This window comes from Thamnophis sirtalis, unplaced genomic scaffold (assembly GCF_051295495.1).
Source record: "Thamnophis sirtalis isolate CommonGarterSnake01/CBP01778 unplaced genomic scaffold, rThaSir2_p1.2 scaffold_14, whole genome shotgun sequence".
Taxonomy (NCBI): Eukaryota; Metazoa; Chordata; class Lepidosauria; order Squamata; family Natricidae; genus Thamnophis; species Thamnophis sirtalis.
Genome location: NW_028261394.1, coordinates 188118 through 210732, shown reverse-complemented (window position 1 = coordinate 210732; position 22615 = coordinate 188118). Strand labels below are relative to the sequence as shown.

At 48.1% G+C, this 22615-nt stretch overlaps 1 protein-coding gene and 1 long non-coding RNA gene across 2 annotated transcripts; one reads left to right on the top strand and one right to left on the bottom strand.

The window, feature by feature from the left end:
* The first annotated feature begins 920 nt into the window (after positions 1–920).
* Positions 921–3617, top strand: LOC148042640 (uncharacterized). The gene is made up of 2 exons (XR_015698470.1): positions 921–1403; positions 3193–3617. It is a non-coding gene; the product is annotated as an uncharacterized LOC148042640 (long non-coding RNA).
* A 1057-nt stretch (positions 3618–4674) lies between these two features.
* Positions 4675–22576, bottom strand: KATNIP (katanin interacting protein). Its single transcript, XM_087728863.1, has 25 exons — positions 22304–22576; positions 22036–22205; positions 21279–21373; positions 20756–20890; positions 19720–19969; positions 19078–19206; positions 18017–18180; positions 17075–17154; positions 16188–16290; positions 15600–15812; positions 14681–14821; positions 12638–13385; positions 11705–12442; positions 10825–11033; positions 10481–10559; positions 9018–9195; positions 8491–8656; positions 8104–8261; positions 7922–7986; positions 7504–7614; positions 7018–7157; positions 6065–6166; positions 5768–5928; positions 5172–5266; positions 4675–5031 (listed from the first exon to the last, which is right to left on the bottom strand). Exons 1-25 carry the CDS (start codon positions 22363–22365, stop codon positions 4973–4975), a joined length of 4551 nt encoding a protein of 1516 aa, XP_087584989.1. The 5' UTR covers positions 22366–22576; the 3' UTR covers positions 4675–4972.
* Positions 22577–22615: the final 39 nt, after the last annotated feature.

Sequence of the window (22615 nt, the reverse complement as noted above, 5' to 3'; positions counted from 1 at the left end):
ACCTCCAGTGGGATCCGGGTTAACTGGTGCAGTATTTGAGTCACGGCTCTTTGTGCGTCACAAGATGTCAAAACAAGTGGGCGTAAGATAAGCCCTCATCCCTGCAGCCTTTTGCTGGGGAAATGATACACTCTCTTTATTTGGTACAATATTTTGATTCCAGTATACTCTAGTGAAATATTGGTCTACCTAAAGAAAAGAAATCCAATCAAATCTTTAATATTAATATGCAAAAATGAATAGGGACTTGCCTACTTTTTTCCCAAGCTCAGATAAGCTGAAAATCAAAATGCTTTTAGGGTTAGACAAATCTGGACTACTTTAAAAGTATGAAGTTGTGATGTATCGTAGAACTCTCTTTGGCACTTCTTCACCACCAGAATTGAGGAAGCCTGAAGATGACACCGTTCCCTCTTTTTGTTGATCCGTGACTCCATTAAAACTAGAGTAGGCTTTTTTCCTGCCAATCATTGAACACACCCCAAGGAGCTTTTCTGTACCTCGTTCTTTCTTTGAATCTGCCGTCACGGCTGTGCCAAACAGCACTCCAGTGCGCAAGCCCTTTTCCCAGCAGGGGCTGAAGGCGCAGCAGTGTAGGCTGCCCTCCACACTTTTCAGGGAGGAAAGCGCAATTACAAAGGCAGCCTTTTTTTCTGCCTAGCAAATACTGTGGTTACAGTCCTAAACGCCAGGATTGGGAATTACCAACAATGTGCGTGATACGTTGTAGGAGGAGTAGGCTGCACTCATTCGGATGCATCTTCTTGCCTCCCCTTCAATCGAGCTTCCAGAAAAATCAGTGTCAATTTATATTCCCTATAAATGAATAATCTGAAATTACCCTTTGAATCCTGGTCTCTGTTTGAGTGGCTGTTTTTCCTATGCTAAGTGGATCATGCTTAATGCCAAGCCTCGGCAGGCGGCTGCTAGAAAGAACTTTTTTTGCTTCAGGATGAAAAATAACCAGCAGTGCTAAGCCAGCCCCCGTCCGTTGATTTCTTCCTGGGTTCTGGTCTCATCAGTGTGGATTGATTGTTGGTTGCTTTGGGTTTCCTGCCAAGAGGGATCTGCAGGGTTAAATCCAACCTTTTCAGATAAGAGCACGAGATTATTGCTGAGAGTAGCTCTTTCCTGGGTCAGAAGTGCAGAGAGTTCTGAGCCTTTGTTTCACTTACTTCAGTTCCAGACACGGATGGTCATGGAGAGGGAAAGAGCCATTTTATGTCAGCAAAGTAAGCTGAAAAGTAAATTCTGCACGGAATTGTGCACCTTCCCTTGAAGAATGCAGCAGGCTACCTTGTGGCTTTTATCCATGGAAAAACCAGGGTGTAACGTGCTGGCCTAAGCCGCCTTGGATCCCAGAAAGGGTTTCTTGCTGTGACCAAATAACTCCTTCAACCGAGGTTAGTGGGATATTCTGGTCCTTTCCCTGCCAGAAAGTTCCAGAAGACAAGTTAAACAGGCTTCCACGGACTGTTTTAGTTGCCACTATCCGTAGATAACTAGATGGAAAGAAAGGCCTCTTGGGAAAATGGGGTAACTGTTGGGCATTTCAAACATGGCAAAACAGCAACAAAATTCTGAAAGAAGACAGGTTGTAAATAGTACGACTCCAATACTGTGCAGTGCCCTGTATTTTGGGTTGGAATATTCTGAGAGGAGGGAACTTGACAATATAGTTGGGAATGGCAGGCTGATAGAAGGAATACGCTGATGGACTATCAGGCAACACATTCCTGAAGGGTAGAAAGGGCAGGTGGGATGGCAAGAGCAGCCAAGGCCCGGTGCCTCTTTGTGAGGAAACTCCTCGGCTTGGGCTGTAAAGCGGCTGAAGGAGATGTTGGGGCCTGATGTGGAAGAGGGACGGGAGACACTTGTGCGGAAGAGGGCTACCAAGGAGCTCTGCCCTGCTTTGCTGAAAGGGGGGTTTCATTAAAATTCTTGGCCCTGACTGAAGCTAAATTCAGTCAAATCAAGGAAGTGAGTGCCTGTTTGGCAGTGGATCAAGTCGGCATCCTCTTCTGCCGACTGTAATCTCTTGGTCAAAGTCTTTGCTTTTGACTTCCTCCTTGCCTGTCATCTGGGACTTCTGGTTTGCTCCCTAGTAAATCCCGGCAGGAATAAGTTTCTCCTTTTTCTCCGCAACTTGCATTTGCTGCGGAGCATCTGCTGGTTCTGAATTGTGCAGGGATCACAATGGTGCCAGTGGGGCGCTGCTGCCATTTTACAGAAACAATACCTCCGGAAGAGGCCACGGGAATACTGACCTCTGAGAGAAGCTCCTGAGAACTGGAGAATTTGAGGGCTGCCCAAATGTATGTTGTTCTTCACTGCTGCTGCTGCTGCTGCCTTTTCTGTGCTGCTGATCCACATAGCAGGGAGGTTTGAGCATCTGCTCTTAGATCTCAGAAGAAAGGTACACCAGATCATCCTAATCTGGACATTTTATATGCCTGATGGCTGGTTGCTGTCTGGTTTAGGGGTTTTCTGGCACTGTTCTCATCTTAGCAGTAGGCCCTGGCAATTTTGTCCTGGGAAATAGGAAGTGGTGTGCCTCCTCTGCCACTGTCTTGAGGTCTGGGCTATGCAGCACCCTTGTCTGTCCTCAGCACAGGAATGGATCCTTTGTCATTGTTGCCTCATGTGCTAAAGCGTTAGGGGCAGGGCAAGAGAGATCAGCAATGGAAGCCCTTTCATTGGCTTGAAATGTGTCTGTGCTCAAACCACGTGCCTCCGTAGAGCGAATTGGACTGTGGTGGATTCGGGCCATTTTTGGGGGGTAAACATGATATAATGTATTAACTAATCTTCAGCTGGTTTGCAGGGTACCCGAGGCCACATGAATGCATCAGGGCAGTTGGGCTTCCCTTCAACCAGGCTTCCCGAGGGAAGGCTCCTGGGCAACTGGGCTGGCTTTTAAGACCCATTCCTTGTCGTGGCCTTGACTCTTCTCAAGCCATTCCTTTGCTGGGATGGCCCAGAGGTGCCAGAGGTTAACTGATTGACTGCTGGAAGCAGGGAGAGTATTGCCAGACGTGGCAGCTGCCAATAGCTGCTGAGAATAGGCCTGGGTAGCACCTGACAGCAAAGGTGAAATGCTGCAAGGTGAATGGGGAAGAACGGTAGAAATCTTTGTTACTTAGGCAATGTAATCAATTCTCTATTAAACTCTTCTCTGTATTGGATATGCAGGATCACTTGTTTGTTCAGACACCGGATCCGGAGAGCAACCACACACAGCCCAATGTTTACCGTCAGGTGACTGCAGTAGAAATCATGAAAAGGGTAAATAGTGTTTCAAAGCCAGGAATTTATTTTTAGCACTAAGCAACTGATCTTTCCAATCCTGTCCTCAACCATGATTCTTTGTTTCAGCTGAGACGTTTTAGTACTGCTACCGTTGGACACATGGGGAAAAATAACCCTTGGTAGGCTATTAAAATCACTTTAAGCCCCGTTAGAAAAAAATCACTCATAATTCTCAGTCTACTTCAGCAACATTTAGGGACCAAGAATGATCTCATCAACAAAAGCCGAGGTTTAACCTCTTCATCTTCTGCAACCTCTCTCTGAGCCTAACCTAAAACCAGAGTTGCTCCTACTATGGAAAACGTCAACTGAAACACATACTGTGTGCAAGACCATCTCTGTTGCAAGCGGAGACGAGTTGTCCGACTAAGAAGTATCTAGCAAAAATAAACCTGTGGTCCTTCAAAACAAGTGCAGCTCTTTTGGGGGGGGGGGGGGCGGGGGACGTATTGAGTGGTGCCCTCATACTTCTCCCTGGGAATGTAGGCAATGCTTGTGAAGGTTGCCAGGGTGAGAGAGCAGGGCTGGCCCAACTCAGCTGAAGGGGCAAGGCACGGGTCCTCATTCTTTGCAGAAGCAGCTTTTGGACCTTGTGCTCAAGCCATCAAAATGGGTCCCAGTGACGGTGCTGGCAAGCCCAAAGGTCACAGCTTCCGTAGCTATTGGCCTGCCAGGCTTCCATCTTCTTTCAAAGAAATATGGCCGTCCCCCCAGCATCCTTTGTGCTAGCCAAGGGGGCACGTTAATGTGGTTTATAGGCAATCGGAGTTTGTGTGTAATGTGCGACAAACAGTAAAGAGTAACATCACAAACATGAGAGTCTGGTACTTGCAAGCAGTCGATGCGCTGCAACTGGGAGCTTTTTAAATAAGGCACTTGCTGTTGAGGGGGACCTCGCCCACTTCCCGCCCTTTGGCTCGGTTACAGGAAACGCCTCCAACCTCAGGTGACTCCTTCCACGTTAGAACCGGGGCAGCCCGTGGCAGTGAGGGTTGGCCATGGAGTTGCAGCTGCTCTTTCTCTTGGTCACACTCGGCCACCACTCCAGCCCTCGGCCTCTTTCGGCCACTGCAGCTATTGCACAGGAAGCCCTTCGGCCACTGAAGGCTGCAACCCCCCCCCGCCCCCCCGGACTTCGATGCTGATCATTTCTACAGTGGATGAGATCCTGTCTCTGAAACTGCAGAGAAAATACACGAGGTGCATGTCAGTGAAGCACAAGGGGCAGAGGGAGGCTGTGTGTTCCTTTGTCCTAATGGCACCTGTGTGGGCCCTTCTTTTCTCCCCCCTCCCCTTCCCCCCCCCCCCCCAGTCAGCAAAGGCACCCCTAAGGCTTCCTGTGGAAGTTACAGTTACAAGCCCTCCTCTCGAGCTCGTGAACCCTCTGGGGCTGTTGCGTACCCTCTTTCCACAGCACACCCCCCAGCCTGCTTGAGTTCAGCCAAAGCCTCTTGTGAGAAGAAGACGCAAAGAGAGCTATAATCAATCTGCAGGTGACAGAAGTGCTCCTGATGGTCTCGGCGGCACCAACAGCCAGTTCACTCCCACCCCAGAGTTCCCCCTCATGATTCCGCTTGGGAACTGTGTGCCAGTGGTCCAGGCTGCCCCCTCTTCTTGGGCAAGAAATGGGCAGTAGAAGACTGCCCCCCCCCCTGTTCTTTCCTCACTGTCTTGTTCTCCGCAATGGTCCTTTGTCCTGAATGCAGGTTTTAGGACGAAGAGCTGGTGGGGAGAGAAGAGATGAGTGCCCTCAGCTGTGATGTCTTTATCCGTCTGAAGAAACCTCCAGTCATCGCAGGAAAGGCAACCAGACTGGCACCCCTCATTATCCCTGCTAACCAAGCCAATGAGGGTGAACCAACCTGGATCAGCAGCTGCCTTTTGCTTCTTCCTGGAAGAGGAGGAGATAAGCTGGCTCTCATTCGTCAGCCGCACATCCTGGTCCTCCATTTGGTTGCTGTTGAGCCAAAATGATGAAAAAAGGTCAGAAGAAAGGTCACTTTCGGAGTGGAACTATCTGCAAACCGTACTTCCCTACTATTCCCTTCTCAAATAATGGTCCTGCCCTCCCTCCCCACTATGCTGATTTGATGGGGGCTGGGTAACGCTGTGGCTCTTCTCTTGTCGTCCCCCCCGGGGGCACCCACACCTCTGTCCTTAGGTCCCCAGTGGAAATCAGGAAAAGGGACATGGAGCTGAAAGATGGGATGGGTTTGGCACAGGAACATTCCTGAACCAAAGTGTTCTCTACCATGGAAACCTCTCTTACAGAAGCTCACATCAGACCATGCTTGTCAAATTACTTACCTATTGTTTGCTTCTATGTAATTGTCAGATGAAACATGTGTCAGGCAGAAGGTCTCTTTATGTTACTGATGTTTATTATTACTCGGATTGAAAGTAAGCTGAAAACGATCGCCTGTTCTCTAGAGAGAGAGTTACAAATGTACCTACGCACCTGGCCATGGTGCTCCTCTCCTGCCGGCAGATCTTCTCGTCCTCCGTGAAGAGGAAGGTGTGGTGGGGAATGACTGGCTCACAGGTGGGAAGAATGCCAGGGACCAGGTGGCTCACCAGATCGAGAATGCCATTGTACACCAGCAAATCATCCACAAGGAGCTGGGTCCCCAAAACGGAGGAAAAGGTTCGAGGGTCTCATCATCACACAGAAACGAAGTCGCCCTCTTCTCCCCTCCCCCCCAATGAATGCTGAATTAGTGGTTGAAGGTGAGGTAGTTTCTAAACAGGCACTTACTCCAAATTCCTTGACTCCTCGCTGGGGAGTTTTTGCATAGTTCCATAGCTTGATCATGGAAATGGTAGTTGGCAAGTCAAAGATAATGTAAACTCGATTCACCTACCACCAGGAATGAAGCAGAGAAGAAATAGTCTCAGTGAGGACACAACTGTTTTGCACATGTTTGAAACCAAATCTGATTAACAGATTAAAGTTGCTGGGCTGTGAACTGGATGTGGATCTATGTTTTTCCTCCTCCCCTGTTAATGGAAGAAAAAGGAAAATGAGGCTGCCCAGGATATCACTGGACTTCTTGCCCTTTAACAAGTAAACAAGTGTGGGGGTGAGAGGAAACTCCTTCTTCACAAAGAAGAAGAAATACATACATACATACATATAGCAGCAAGACAATAACGTTTGGATAGTGAACATTGCAATACCTGGAAAGTATAGACTGGGGGGGGGGGGATGAAAAAAAACAAAGTATAAATACCCACAAATAGAAGTTTTAACAACTGTGACAAAAGAAAGCAATGATAGTATCAGTAATAATAATGGGTATCTTGGGTCCAATTCCAGAACATCTGGAGCACCACTGACAAAATCAATTGCAAAAGGCACGTGGAACAGCTGGCATCCTGAGCTGACACCTTTAACACTATCAAAACAATATCTGCCAATCTCAAATTCTTGGGAAGGATTCAATAGGTGGACAAAAATGCCAACTCCGGTCTAAACAATTGGCTGCCTGTGCGACCAATCTCTTTTTCCCTTAAAGACCACCTGCTCCCCAGATCCCTAGAGGATATAGTACTTTTCCAAGCCCTGGAATGCTTCTTCCACAAAAGCCAGAGGAAGTGCCCAAATAAGGCCATTAGAGGCTCATCCATCAGCGATTGGGACAGCTGTTCACCTGGCCTTTCGGACAGACGGATAGGCACCGCACGTGACAATGCAAAAGGGAAGCATACCAGCCCTGGCAGAATTGGTGCAAGCCACATGTGCCTTCCATCATTGCTGTGATTCACATTGTCAATGAGCTTGTCTGGTGTTCGAATATCTCCGCTGACTCCCTCCAGGACATTGACACTGTCTGGAAAAGCTGCAATGTCTGAAAAAGGGCATCCATCAAGGAGAGCACCTGGCCTGCACAGTCTCCCAGCCCCATTGCGATGCAAAGTCCCACAGCCTCTGGGGCATCTGCAGCAGCACACAAGGCCTGGGTCCCTGCTTGGCTCTCCTTCAATCTGAAGAGAAGCCTTTGAGGGCAGAGGAGGAAAAACTCCCCCTGCCCCATAAAAGCCTCACGGCAGGAGCAGCTGGCGAAGGCAGGAAGATCATGGTCCCCTCTTCCTGCAGGGCCCCTGCTCTGGCCAGCTTTCCCTGGCTTGGCTGTGAGTTACAGAGGAAGGGAGGCACCCCCCAAAATGGTTCTGTCTACATGGCAGAAAGGATACTGTTCTCATTTAAAAGAATCTTCTCCCCGTGTTCATTATACAGCTCCAGCCCGTTTAAACCAATGTAATATGGATCACCCCAACTCGTGAGTAGCTGGAACTGGAAGATGACTGATGGAGGTTATTGAGAAAATACGTCTTTGTTAAAATTCTTCCACCCGGCTTTCATTCCTTGGGTACCCGCAGCAGGTGGCAAAAAGCTGAAGAACAAAAGCCAGCCTTGTGGAATACAAAGGCCTCCGATGTCTGCAGTGAGGAGTCTGGCAAGGAGGGGCAGCTGGGCACAGATCAGGGGCAATCAGGGAAGCTGGGAACCCCCTTTAGGAGGGCAGCCTGTAGAGGACCCCCCAGCCCCCAGCGTCATCCAGCCCAGAGGTACAACTGCCACGGCCAAAGCCAGCTTCACGGAGAAGGATACATCCACACGGCATCAGTGGTGCTTCGTACTCCATGCTGCCTTGCTCCCTCTTCTTCACTTCACTCCTGTCCAGTGAGGATGGAGACTGTCACAGCACTGTGAGATGCCATCATTACTTGCCACAAAACCCATTTTGAAATGACCGTTGTCATCCAGTGGAACAATCCATTGCCCAGACTCACCGTTCACGTGCCAGAGCAACTGTGGGACCCACAAGGTAGTTGATGAAGAGGATCTCTTGAGCAAAGTCAAAGTGACAGTTGCCTGGTCCTTTGCGAATAAGGAAGCCCCCTGGAGGGGAGATGCAGCAGCCGTCCAACCATACGTGGACTATCTTAGCCTAGGGAAAAGCAGGAAACGGGAAATGGCCCTCACTGGGGAACTGGAGTCCCCTGCTATCAAGAGCATTAAAAGCGAACTCCCTCGCCCACCACTTGACCGCCCAGCATGCTACCCAAAGGTTGAGCAGAGGGAAGAGGCGGAATGGCACAGAAAACCTTCTGCCGGTGGATCCGGCTCCTGTCTTTCTCCGCCTGGGGTTTCCTGGAAGGTTCTGCATTGGGCCTTACCCCTCGATAGGTGTCCTCAGGAGATTTGTTGTAATTCCAGATGCGAAGCCCTGCAATATTTTCTACTTGGGTGAAATGGATGGTTACCAGGTGATCTTCTCCGGGGCAAAAGGGAATGAGCCACATGTGGTTATCTTCCATAGTGATGTTTTTTCCATCAATCAACCTAGGAGGAAGCACAGGAACCGACTGGGGGGGGGGGAATTTGGATACGAGCACATTTATTGCAGAAACAGATATGCCATGCCACTTGCTTTGCAGTTAATAGCATTTCAACCTCTCCTCCGTTGTGATTACTTTTCAGCTGACTGCAAACTCTGGGAGCTGGGACTGTCTTTCCTGCCCAGAGGGGATGTACCACCCTTCCTGTGCCATGGTCAGGCACTCCACTAGTTTTCAATATCAAGATTCCTTGGAGCTGTAGATTTTATGGAGACCCATCATGCACAGCATTATCCTGAAATACTATCAGTAGCAGCCTATATCTGCCTTATTCATACGCTTCCCGTTTCATGAACGATGCTCACTTATCTAAGGTCCTTGAATCGTCCACATACTCCACAAGATCATTGAGATCCTGAGGAGAAGCAGAGAGTTGATCCACAGAGAATGGGAGTGCTTGGCCATCCTTTCCGACCACTTCAAGCCCTGTCAGTCCAAGGTAATGGGAATCGCCCCAAGAAGCTGTGAAATTCAGCAGCAGGCCTGAAAGGAGACAGATGTAGCACAGGATCAGCTTCTGAGTAGACATTAAACTTACTGCAAGGGTTAAAACAGTAGCACAAAAGGGAACTAGACAGTTACTCCAGTCCTCTCCAATGAAATGGATCCTAATTATAAAGAAATGGTCGCATTGGAATTCTATATTTTTAACTGTAAGCCAGCCAGAGTCTATGAGAGTGGGCAACTATAATAAATTTAAAACAATATTAATTATAAGAATGAGAAAGCAAAGATAGTACCAATAGTCTTAGGCACAGTGGGTGCAATCCCAAACCATCTGGAGCACCATGTGAATGCCATCGGCATTGATAAAATCACAATTGGTCAATTGCAACAGGCAACTCTACTTGGAACAGCTTACATCCTGTGACAATACCTTTAACTCCACTGAACCACATCTGCCTATTCCAGGTCCTTGGAAGGAACCGGATAGAGAAAAATGCCAAATCCAGTCTAAACATCTGGCTGACTGTGCAACCAACCATAATTATCGGGAGGAATCCAGTACCAGAGAAAAGCAGGGCTAAGCTACCTGAGGCATATATTTGGGTGCTATATTTTATGATTAAAAATCTCAGAATGGTTAGCAATTAACAAACACATTCAAAATAGGAAAATATACTTTCAGTCATGTAGCATTCATTCAGAGAAGGGCTAAATAAACAGGAGAGTCACTCAAAGGGCACCCCAAAAGTCACAGGTTTCAGAGAGAATAGCTGATGCGCTGGGTGCTGATGTCATGCTAGGCCTTGGTGGTATGAAATTTGAGGCTCTACCCTTTTTGGCACGCAACAGGACCTCCCCCCACCGCCCAAACCTTAACAATTGGCCCAGCCTCTCTCTGATAAAGCACACGTTATTCCTCTGCTCCACAAGCTGCATTGGCTGTCCACTCCAATTCAAGGTGCTGCTTCTGACCTCTAAAGCCATCCGTGGCACAGGGCTGAGTTACTTGAGGGACCGCCTCTTCCCAATGACTTCCGCCAGCCCTATCAAGTCTGGCAGAAGTGACCCACTCTGAGTCTCATCTGCTAAGGAATAATGTTTGGGGCGACCCAGGAGACGGAACCCACGCGGTGGAACATCTTCCCTCTGACGTGAGAGTATATATAGCTATTATAGCCATTAGTCAATGATTCTCCTCCTGTTAAAACATTGAGCTTTTCTTCCAAAGAGTCCCTGCACCTAGAAATCACATTGAGCGAAGAACCCGTCCACGCAAGCACCCTCCTTCAGAAGACAATGAAGATGGGAAGAGGGGACGTACATTTTCCAGAGTAGACTCCAGGTTCTCTGCTTGTCACGACCTCGGAGAGGGAATCTGACCCTGCAATTTGCTCCTGACTCTAAAAAAGTTTGGATAATCAAGGGGCAAGTCAGAACAGAAATCAATTTCTTTTGACTGCAGTAGAAACATTCTGAGAAATATTGCAGAGTCCTTTAAAATTTAAGCAGTTGGAATAAAAGGCAAACATCTCAAGCAGTGAATTGCACAAAAGTGTTTCAAGTAAGCCCCGGAATAGGACATTTTCAAAGCCCTCTTAAATCACTGCAGCTGTGCCCCCATCTTAATTCCCAGAGAAAGCCCCCTTTCACAGCTGGGAATCTCACTGGCTTGTCTTCTGTCCTGGAACCCGCCTGAGTGAAGGGCCTCTCATCCCCTTCTCCATCAGCTGTTGTCGGCCTCTTCAGCTCCTCCTCGTAGCCCAGGCTGCCCCTGCTTTCAACTTCCTCCTCGCAGGACTCATCGTAACAGTAAATGGCCTCAAGAATGTCTTCATCGGTTGTGAACAGGATGGTGTCTCCAAATTGCTCTGGACCTGAAACATGGTTAACTTTATGGTGACAATATCCACTAGATTAACCACTCCTCCTGCTCCTCTGCCTTCTTGGAAGTAAATATAAAGACTCATGCAAGGAAGGAACGAATATCCACAAATTAAAATTTAAAAAAATCTTAAATCTGTATTAAGATTTTGCCTTGATCCAGCTAATGGAAGTCAGAAGCCTATGTCTGCAATAAAGAACAAACGGCTATAAGGAAAAAGTCAGGATGCCTCCACCCGGTTAGAGTCCTAAATGAACTTGCCTTCTGCAGAGGCCCTGTAGGGTGTCTAGGACTAGTATACGCTTTGGTGGGATTTTACTAGCTTGTACCAACTTCATTTATTTTGACTTCTGCCTGGCCCTGTCTGATTGCGTCCTGTATGAGTGGGCGCAACCACAGAGCATCCCAGGTTCTTCCACCAGGCAACCTTGGATACAAAAGCTGAGCACTGGAATACCAGTCAAACTAAACCAGAATGGATGAGTAAAGTTGTTCCCCCAGCTTACTATTGGCTTCAATGAAAAGTCTACTTCTCATTGGTACAATCAGCAGAGGAAAGGAGAAAGCCCAGCTAGTTGGGTGACCAGGGCCAAGATCTACCCCTCCAATGCCCCTCCCTCTTTGAAAACCCAAGTTTAAAACCAGAGGCAGCCTGCCTCCTACCTCCAGCTAGTGTCCCTGAAGCCTTGGCAATTTCTCCTTGGAAAATGCAGCGTTCATCCAGGAGAATGGAGAGGTCCTTCACCCCCCGAAAGGAATGGATGCGAGACTTGTTGTAATTCCAGATGCGAATCATGGCTACCTCGCATGGCTTTGCAAAGTCCAGGTAAACACAGTGAGACTTTCCTGGAGTGAAGGGAGCCAGCCAGAGGTGCATGTCATCCTGTGTCCTGTTCACTCCATCCAGGAGATTAGTTACAATCCTGGGGTCTTTGCCATATGCAGGCAAGATGTTGATATCAGGTGGGCTGGCTGTGATTTTTACTATCTGGATGGGCTCACCTTTTGAGCTAAACAGCTCGAGTCCATTCAGACCAACATAGTGTCTGTCTCCCCAGGTTGACCTGATGTCAATGTTTAAGTGCTGACCGTGCGGTAAGACGGGGATTTTAAATTCGCTCTCATCTTCCAGGTCTATGCAGCTGTCTGCCTTCTTCTGCACCGGCAGCCCCCGTGTCTGGTCCTTTATCCTGAACTTCTGATCTTCTTGCCGGCTAATTTTCTGCTGATGGAGAAACTCATCAAAAATGTCACCTTGGAAATCCATATTGGAGATTCGACCACGATGTGAATGATTGAATTTCGATAACGAATTCCAAGATTCCTGCAGCATGTGCTCCTGCGAGGTGCCCCACTTGGCTCTCGAGGGCCTCGTGCTGCCCTTGGCCGGGAAGGGCTCCTCTGAAAGGGAAAAATTAGTGTCAGATGATGAAGGGGAGGCATCTTCTAAACAAAATAGGCAAATAAAACAAGAGCAGCAAGCAGCCCGTAACGCTCAGGAAGAGCACGGGAAGGTCAGATTCTGCTCAAAATGTGGGTAAGCAGACAATCCCTAGAAGATCAGAGAGAATTTGACTAGTGGGCATCAGCTCTTACCTTGGTCAAGGGCAGCTTCCTCTCTATAGAAGGGGTGGCTGAATTCTTCCTTCTCTCCAAGATCTCGATCAGGGGGAAGCAGCTCACCCGGACCACTGTATTTACAAAGAAGTGGTTTCAAGAAATCCAGGTCAGGGATGGACTCCTGACTCTCCTCTGGGGCCTCGCTGCTGGGTTGATGTTCCTCAGCTGGAGAGAGACGGAGACCCCCATCAGGTGTTCTTAGACAGTCTCTCTGGATGCTCTCTGAAGGCAGCTGGACTTGTAATCCCAAAGGAGGCAGTTTCTGCTTTCCACAGCTAACCTGCATCTCCCCCTTTGTCTCGGGAGGGGTCAGAATACCAGGGGAGCTCAAACTGTCTGGCTGGGAATGTTCCTCTGTTTCCTCACTGAGGGAACCGTCATCCCCAGGGAAGACACACCTTGCAGCCTCCAGTGAGACGAGGCTGCTGATGTTTGGGCTGGGTTGGAGATCAGAATCACAGGCTCTCTCTTTCTCCTCAAGGCAGTTTTCTTTTACGGAAGGCTTCCAATCGAACAGCAGCAGCTTGTCCAGCTCCTCTCTTGGGTCTGCAGAAGTCCAGTTCTTGTCTATCTTTCCCTTTGGAGGAAGGTTGGTTGGGAGATCAATGGAAGTGCAGCCATTGCCATCAGCATCATGAGCCAAGCAGCCCTTCTGCAGTTCCCCAGCAAAGATCAGACACCCATCAACATATACAATAATATTCCTTGCTCCAATGTTCAGATCCTAGTGAGACAAAGAAAGATGTTCTGATGGGCAAGCAAAAGCCAACTTCCAGATTCTGATGTACGTGTTTCTAATTGGGAGAAAACTGAAGAGGCCCCTGCTGAGATCTGAAGAATTAAACAGACAACGTGCAGAGGAAATGGGTTGAGAAATGGCTAGAAGTCTTCCTTCATCTGGCTTTGAGTTTGGGATGGGTCCTGGGAGACTAGGCAACACGGTTAAGTCTCATTTACAACCTTCCTGTTTCCCATGTCCTCACCACCCAAAGCTGCTCCTCCAAGTTCTTTGCTCAGAAAAGGAGGAGGAGGGCAGAAGAAAGTGAAAGGGTGAACCCATCCACTTTTGGCTCTGGCCCAGCTGGCACAAATAACTCTGAGCAGGAACAAGGTGGTTTGTTTTGGGGGTTGCACTGTAAGGATTCGCCTCAACCTGACCAGCCTTTTCTCCTAATAAGGCAGATCGGGGAATCCACTTTGGGTTGAACATAGTTTAGAATGGCACCCTAAACTGTGCTTGATGACAAGGTGGCTGGATTTTCCCTACAAAGCATTTCATTCTGGGATGACTTCCCTCCCCTTTTCAGTCTTCCATTGACCTTCCCTAAGCTTCTGGAGAACAGCCCCCCCCCCCACTCACTGCCCAAGAGATCTCTCCGAAGTTAGGCTCTCTTCTCAACACGTCGGGAGAGGTCAGTCCAAAGACGCAAGACTGAGCTCAAGAAGCCAACTGGGGGGCTTCTGATTCAAATGCCATTTGAAAACCTTGGAAAACCACATGACAATCCCACGAGGAGCAGACTGAATTAGAAGAGGTACCAACACCTCTTGCTAAGTGCGCAGCTGAGGACAAGTCGTAAAGGATCAGGATTTGCTTCTCTCTAATCCATCTCGTTAAATCCTCTTTGCCATGTGTGGACTAGCTGGAACCAAAGCAAACAAAGCAGCTCTCTCTGCAGAAGACATTAGACTCGGGGCAGCAGGACTTGGATTTTGTTCCCTCCACGAATAAGCACAGCGTGTCACTAGTGCCACTCTTGGGCCACCTGGAGTTCCCAAACGGAAGGGGAAGAAGCCTTCTAAAAGAGCTCAGTGGCCTCAGGAGGCAGCACCTTCAAAGAAAAACTTTCCATGGCCAAACATTTCCAGCAGCAACGTAACATTTCAACCTTGTTTTAAAAATAGAATAATTTCAATCGTGGCCGCTTTGCCCCCCTCCCTTCTTCTTCCCTTGTTCTAGAACACAGGTTAGTATGAAAAAGCGAAGCTCTGACCCCTGAGACTAGAGCAGTCACTTACACTACCAACGGTCGAGTTGTAGTTCCAGATCCTGATCCTGGAGAGGCCAAAGTCTCCGGAGAGGCTGGGGTTTCGGACAACGAAGTACAGCTGCACTGGAGGCTGGAAGAGGCATGACCAGGGGAGAAGCTCTCGGGGGACCTACAAGACAAGGAAGCTGATGGTTGGCCTGTCACCCCGCAACGAAGCACAGCACTGGCTCTGGGACCCCTGAAAGAAGCCAGCGAGAGGAAAAGCTGTGCGCTCCTTCTGGCTTGCTCTGTCTCTGCTTGAAAGTGGGAGGCCAGTTCCAAGGCTGACCTGCTCAGCCTAATCCGCTTTAGTGCTAGTAAGAATGCCAAGGGGCTACCAGTGAGGATTAGCGTTTCCGATCACCTCCTTTTTCCCGGGAAGGAATCCATTCGCCTAAAAAAAAGGTCATAGTCTCACCACAGTAAAACATGCCCATTCAAAATTTCATTATACCTTTTATCATACAACTACTACTCTTTAAGTGGAAGATATGTTGTTTCTGTCTCTATTTACTGCAGTTCTTATGCTTGTTATTAAAACCGACTGCTGAGCTCACAGCCTCTGTGCAATCCACAGGCCCTGGAACTTGACTGAGGTAAGTGGAGTAGGTTTGGTTCTTTGCAACAGGTAGCAAAGCTTTAGTTCCAAAGTAACCATGCCCATCACATCATAGCCACTACCTGAGCAGAATAAGCAGAAACTGACCTCCCACCAAGGGGTGGAAAGCTTTGCAAGAACCCAGGAACACTTTTGTACAGCTTCAACCTGGACGGCAGCTGTTTTAGAAATAAACAACCCCTGGGGCAGATTCACTTGGTTGAGATGGACGGCCATAGAAAATAAATAATTAAACCTGTGTGGAAAATTATGTCTGCTGTTCCTTAAAAATCAACCATGGGAGGCTTACATTTGTGCTTCGGTTAACTAAGCAGCTCAGCTCTCCAGGTGGATCCGCATGTCGGATGTCCACATCGTGAGGTGACACAAACATTCTCTCAAAATTCAAATCAAAGAACTCCACTTCTGTGAGACCCACACGGGACACGTCTCCCCAGTTGGACAGGATCTCTATAGTAATATAGATGGCATCCCGGATCTCCTTTTCCAATCCCACGTGGTCCTGAAAAGAAAAATTCAGGCCATCACTGAAGACCCTGATCTCAAACTGACCTGAACATGACATTGACGACAGTGCCAAAGAGACCTGGAGGGGCCCAGATGGATCCCGTCTGGCTTCCTGTAAGGGATGGGCCCATGGCTCAAGCAAGCCTTCCCCTTCAGGCGTTTACACCAGATACGAAGCGTAAGTATTTCAACCCCAGATTTCTGCTCTCATAGTCTACACAATGGGTTGGAATGCCCTTTTTTTCAGAAGAAAACTGTCTGGAGTTCACATTCTCTTCAGGGCCATCCAACCCATTCTGATTGTTGCTAAGTAACACAACTGGGATGAAGATGAGGAAACTGCCGTTCAAAAATTTGACTTGCTTCCTACCAGAACAGGAAGCTGTTGCTGTCCAAAGCCCAAAGCTGGAGGGCCACAGCAGACGGACGGAGTCTCAGTCATTTGCAGAGCTTTGAAAAGTTTCTTCTGTTGCCTAAACATTGAAGAGATCACAGGCAAACAAGCAGCGAAGTCAGGGCTTTCTTCTTCGGACCCAGAAGGGCCACTGATTTCAACTCATTCAGACGCTCAGAAACTCTCAAGACAAGGAGGTGGAGGGTGGAGGGTGAGGATGAGATAGCAGTGCTGACAGTTGTGAACAATCCAGCCCTGCTTTTCTTGTTAAATGCCACACAGGGACCATCAGCCACTTGAGAAAATGTCCCCATTAGCTTTTCTTTTGACAAAGAATACTGGTGCAAGTCAGAGGTGGGTTGCTGCTGGTTGGGCCGAACTGATAGTAGCCGTGGCGGGAGGCTCCCCCCCCCCCCCGGACGCTTCTGCACATGTGGAGAAGCGTCATGCGCGCCCCAGAAACGGTAGTGAAAAAATCAGCAACCCACCTCTGGTGCAAGTTTGCAAAATATGGAATGTTATAAACCAAGTGTCAACTTCCGTGTTGACATTCCACGCACCAGAAAGCTGAGATGCTGTTCCTTGTATTGCTCAGAGCACAAAGTTTACACTTCAGCATGACAATATTGACATTGTCTCAAATTTTTCTAAAGCTGAGTTTCCGAATCACCTTTTGCTATCTCCCACTCCAGCCTCCGCAGGGACCCTTTGCAGATGAAGAGACTTGCCTTCCGGATGCCCTACTAATCAGAGGCAGTGGAGAGCAGGACTAGCAAAGGAGTCCATTAGAGACATCTCCACGCTGAGATAAAAATATATCATTCTGCACCTGGGAAAGGACTCAAAGGATTCAAAACTGCCACCTGTTTTCCAGAGGTCCAGTCTGTTCCAGAGCTGTGGAGACAACTGCATCCACTGTTGCAGAACCAGAAGCCAGCACTGACTGTACAGAAGAGAAATAAGGAGAGATTCACGAGAGAGCTTCAGTTTCCAGACAATGGAGCTGGGGACTGCTCTGAATTGGGAGGCCAGGTTACGTGCGGAACTCCCATGCCCTATTCAAGCAGTCGACATGCCTCACCAAGGACTCTTGGCAGAGAATATTCTACCAGTCTTTCCTTTCACCGACCACAATCAGCAGCTAGATGATTATGGACAGCGATTCTACAAATATCAGCAAGGTCAGTTTTTAGTAAGATTCTGCCATGGCCACACAAAAATCAGTTGCTTGTCCACACAGGAGTTTCCTTGTCGGGTATGGAAAAGATTCACAATTCAGCCTTATCTCCAGGCAAACATGAGGGGCTTCTCTTCTTTGAAAGTTACTAAACTACTGCCTTCCTGTCACTAAAAGCTTCTAAAAAATGTGAGTGAAGTAAAACCGTTATAAGTAAGCAAGTAAGTGAATGGGTATTCTCTCATCACAGGCAGATTTATCTGATTTCAATCCTTACTGATCTGGTATCCACTGGTCCAAACGTTAAATAACAAGACTACAAAAAGAAGACAGGAGAATCCTTAAGAAAACTAGCCTCTATTTCATCGTCTGAAAAAAGAAAAGGAAAATTATGGGAAGCCAAGGAAAAGAAAACCTTTCTTTAACATTGGGCAGTGCACGTGGCCCATTTCAAGGCAAATGATTCCGAAGCAACATTTTGGAAGAGCCTCCTGATCCTGTCAAATCCCTCTGTGCAGTGGCCGAATTGTCCACTTCCATGGCAGAGGCCAGATGGGGCAGGGAAGTCTATGCTCAGCCGTCTGCTGTGGCTATCTTGGAGGGAGACCGGTCCCCCCGTGCCACTGACCTCTGCAGAAGCCTCCAGCTGCCTACAGAGCAGCTCCTTTTGTAGCGTCTCGTTTTCTGCTTGCATAGCTTTGAGGACCACGGAGGCAGCGTGTGCTGGATCCTTCTTCTCGGACACGTTTCTCCGAACAGCTGAGAGTGGTCTTTCTGATCGGCTTATTGGTCCTGGCAATCAAAAGAAGCAAAAAGAAGCCAGAGGGAAGAAAGTTGGGCCTCCTATATTCCCATGCTAAGATTCTCGAGTCATAGGAGTGGAAGCTCCTAGACAGCATAGAGACTGACAAGAGCAAAACCTAGTGGCAGCCCAAACAGATGTCAGAGAGGCAGATGGAGTCTTCTGGGAAGGAGTAGGTACCTGGTTCCAGCCACTTGGGGGGGGGGGCAATTGAAAAGGTGTGGCAACTGAAGACCATGCGACGCCTCCTGTGTTAGTCCCACAGAATGGGATAAGCAAGACCTGATGATGCTGGGCAGCAATATTTCAAGAGCAGCAACAGAATGTAGTGAACAATTGTAGAGAGGTTGAATGTGGGAACAGCTTTACCAAAGGAGTATTTAAGGTGGTGGGAAAAAACAGAATGAATAAGAAACATTTCAGTGATTTTGATGCTGAACTATGTTTATGCACCAAGAAAAATAAGGAGAGTGACAGGCAAAGGAAAAGAAGAAATAGTAAAAGTCAAATGCTGATTAACAGAAAGAAAATTACGTAAAGTGGCACATTTAGCTGGCCAAAGGCAGATTCTCAAACTAATGTTCCTAAATGCAGCTGCCACCCTAAGCCCTGGCATTGACATCTAAGAAAACCTGCCACCCCCTTTCCAGTGAATCACACTGGACACGATCCTCTCCTTGTCTCCAGGAGGGTGTTCTGCCTAACCAAGGAGGTCTCCCAGGGTGACCAGCATCAGGAAAGCAATATGAATGTCAACACCCAGAATTATTCCAAGCATGGGCTTGTTGAGAGAAGTGACAGGCACGTGTCTGCTGCCTTTCACCACTGCAGCTTCTGTCTGCCTGTCAAGCTCTTAAGGGGGCCACTTAGAAACAATCTTCTCTTACTAGAGGTGGTTCCTTCCTGTTCTTCCAGGCTCCGACGACCTGCAGCTGCCGGACTCATGGGCTTGATGGGCAGGTAGGTTTCAGCAGTGCCCTTCCTTTTTGCAGAGAGACTTTGCTCCTTCTTAATGCCTGCAGGGAGAGCAGATGCCAAAAGCAGGAACTTATTCTGAAGGCAGTCGGCATCCAGCACAGCCCTATTAGGCCCTATTTTAGACTGGGGGCTGTCTTTAAATGCAACTGAGCAAAAGGAAAGGAAACCACCATCTCAAGAACTGATTCCAAGACCACCTCTGCCCTTGTTCACTGGGCAGATAAAGGGCCCTTTCTTTTGAGGATTGCTTCAGAGCCAAGCCAGCCAATGCACTCTTTGATTCTGAAGATAAAAAACAATCAGCACAGTACTGGATTTATCCAGGAAATTTTTAAAATACTTTTTAGTGAAGATTTAATAACAATGGCAAAAGACAATATACACTAAGCTCTCTCTCTCTCTCTCTCTCTCTCAAAAAAAGGAAGCATAAACAAGGGAGAAAAAAGATCAAATGAGAAAAGGAAAAAAATATATTTAAAGAAGTGACTTCTAACCTTCATCACAAAGAGGTCAAAGTTAGTCATTCTCCACCCTGCTACAAGTGGACCCACCTGGGCAGGTTGGCTTGAACTCCAACACGAGAGGCTCAGCGGCCGAAGCAGAGTCTGAGCCGGGCAGAGGGGGGAGAGCTGCTGCTGCCTTGGCGAGGAGCAGCTCAGCGGCCCTTCCCAGATGTTCAGCGGGTTCTTTCATCTCGGAAACTTCAGTGGGAACCTCCTCCTCAATGGAGTCAGAATCCTCGGAACAGTCCCCTTTCACCTTGTTTCGGCTCCTGGCAAACTCCAAGCTTTGCCTGAGTTCCTGGCACAAAGAGAAGGATCTCAAACGTTGCATAATGGCTTGGCAGATTTCAGCTCCAACATCTTCAGATATTACTGAAGAAAAACTTGGGAGGGCCACTGTCAATCAGAGCAGATGTAGACAACTCAAAATTTTGTCATAACTTCTTTAAACAGGATTTCTTCTGCTCTGAAGAAAACATCTGATTTAAAGTAAATTCTGAATTAAAATATAAATGAATGAAATTTGCATTCATAGTTACTTCAAACTTAATTATCACCTATTACCAAATGAACTGAGAAAAAAGCACACAGATATCAAATAGTTTGGTTGCAATCTCATGTATAAAAAATAAAATAAAAGGAGAAATGATACAAAATCTGTGTAATGAGCACAGTTGGAAAGAGGTTGCTTTCTTATTTTGAAATATCAGAACCCCAAAACTTCTCATGCCCTTACCAAACCATAGCTAAGATACAGAAGATGTGACAATGGCTGCCAACTAGAACAGGACAAGGAGGTTGCTAAAGGTTGTTCTCCATGATGGCTAGTTAAACCCACCCAGATGAGAATCTGAATGTCAACTGTTGGGCTGGAGAGCTTGAAAAAATATGCCTTTGATCTGATCTGCAAGATTCCCTTGATATCCTTCTGCTCTCTCTTTCTGGCATGGCTTTGAAAGCAAGGAGAAGCAAGGCTATTTTGCCCAAGGTTACTTTCTAAGGGGAAGGAAAGAGTGCTCCCAACTGCCCATGCTGGTGATTCACCTTTAATAAGTAGCCGATTTGATCCAACAGATCTATTTACCTGGAAAGTATCATTCTCTTCACAGTCAGTTGTCTGCAGATCTAAACTTTCCTCAGATTCAAAATCCTCAGAATACTCACAAGGGGGAGCAATGCAGAGTCTAGATCCAGTTTCTGTCCTGATCTGCACAGCTTTCTGAAAGATTGAGAAAAATCAGTACACAGTACACAATATTACACTATTACAGCCTCGAGAAATGTTGCTTTTAGAACTGTAGTCATCACAAAACTCAGGAACCGTTATAATCAGACTTGATCCAGACTGGCTCCACAACTCTGTCCTTGTTTTTGTTTTGGGATCACCTTTACGTCTTCCAACAGATATTAGTTCTCAGTGTTTCTCTCTTAAGTCTTTGTCTATGATTGGACCTCTAACCTTAAGGGTCTTACAATTGCCCTGTTAACAAATTGAAGAATGCTGCACACCTGACACATCACTTCATTTATTTATACTTGTTGCATGCTGCTATAATCCAAAAAGATGCCAGGATGGGGGCTCTGGTGCTGCCTCCTCTTTTTCATACCTGAAGCCATTCCCGACGTTGGATTTTACTAGGTGCACTTTGGGTGCTCCTCTCTCGCTGCTCTCCTTGTTTTAACAGGTCTTTGGTACTCACAGCTGAAAGGAAATGGGAAACAGAATGAGAGAAAGGGTCAAAGTCCAGACACCCTGCATAACGGAGGGATTTAGCTTATTTATTAGCATGATTTCTATGCTGCCCCAATTAGAGAGACTGGTCAATAAACCATTTTCGGGATGCCAGGATTGCTACTAATCCTTTCAACTTCAGTATAGACCTTTGGGAGTGTATGGCGCAATATGGTGCACTACGTTATACAGTATATGTCTAGTAGCTCAGTGACAGCAATTATTCTGCTGCTGCTTCCTCCTCCTAAGCCTTCTTCCAGGCAGGGGAGCTGTCTGTGAAAGCGGTCACAGAGGAAAAAAGCCTGACAGAATATGTCAACTTTCACAATTCACACAGCTGGTTATCACTACCAGGAACCTCATGACTGAAAATAGAAACTCTTGAGGAAAAGGATTTACTGGAAGCGAAGGAAAAGTTCACCCAAACTGACCAGTTCGTGGCTTATTTCGGGCCTTCCATAAATAATTGAAGGCGTCTGCTCTCTGAGCTGAAGAAAACGTTTTCTCAGACTGGTTGCTATGAGCCAAATTCGTTATTTACTGTATAAAACTGCGTTTTATGTTCGAAAAATCCCAGAGGCGACGCTGATCTGAGTTTCTCCCCTTCGGTGGAGCCTCCGGGTGGAACTCACGGTTCGCTCTGGGGGTTCGCGCGCCGCCGTTCCCGAGAAGGGCCGGAGGGCTGACTTTGCGGCCGCGGCTCGCCTCCGAGTTGGCGCCGTTCACGTACAAAGTGAAGCCCTGCTCTAGCTGCTTCAGCCGGAGCTGCAGCGGGTCCTTCCTCTCCAGGGCCTTCAGGATCCTGGAACCGAAAAGACGGGCGGTTCCTGGCGACGGCCGGCGGGCGGACGCCCCAGCCCAGGCCCGGCCCTCCCGCAGGCAGGCAGGCAGGCGGCCCACCTGTTTCTCTGCTGCAGCAGCACCAAGTGCTCGTCGTGCTTCTCGTCGAAGTCGGTCACCATGGCCTCGGGTTCCCCGCGCCTGGAAGGCAAAGCCTGAGCAGCGCCTTCCCTCGGGGCCTGATCCTCGCGGCCCTCCGGCGACGCAGACGGCGGGCGGCCGGGTCTCCGCGAGAACCGCTGCCGCTCCCTCCCGTCCCCAACCGGGCCGCCGGGCCCAGCCAGGCGCGGCGAAGCTGCCTCAGCGCCAGGCCCGCCGCCGCCTGTTGGGACGTTGCCGTGGTTACCGCGGCGGCCCGGACGTCGCGCGCCG

Coding starts and splice junctions, on each gene's coding strand:
- KATNIP (XM_087728863.1), bottom strand. CDS start 22,365: ATGGTGACCGACTTCGACGAGAAGCACGACGAGCACTTGGTGCTGCTG. Junction 13,386..14,680: donor ACAACTCGACCGTTGGTAGT/GTAAGTGACTGC, acceptor TTGTCTCACTAG/GATCTGAACATTGGAGCAAG. Junction 7,615..7,921: donor ACCACTGATGCCGTGTGGAT/GTATCCTTCTCC, acceptor AACCTCCATCAG/TCATCTTCCAGTTCCAGCTA.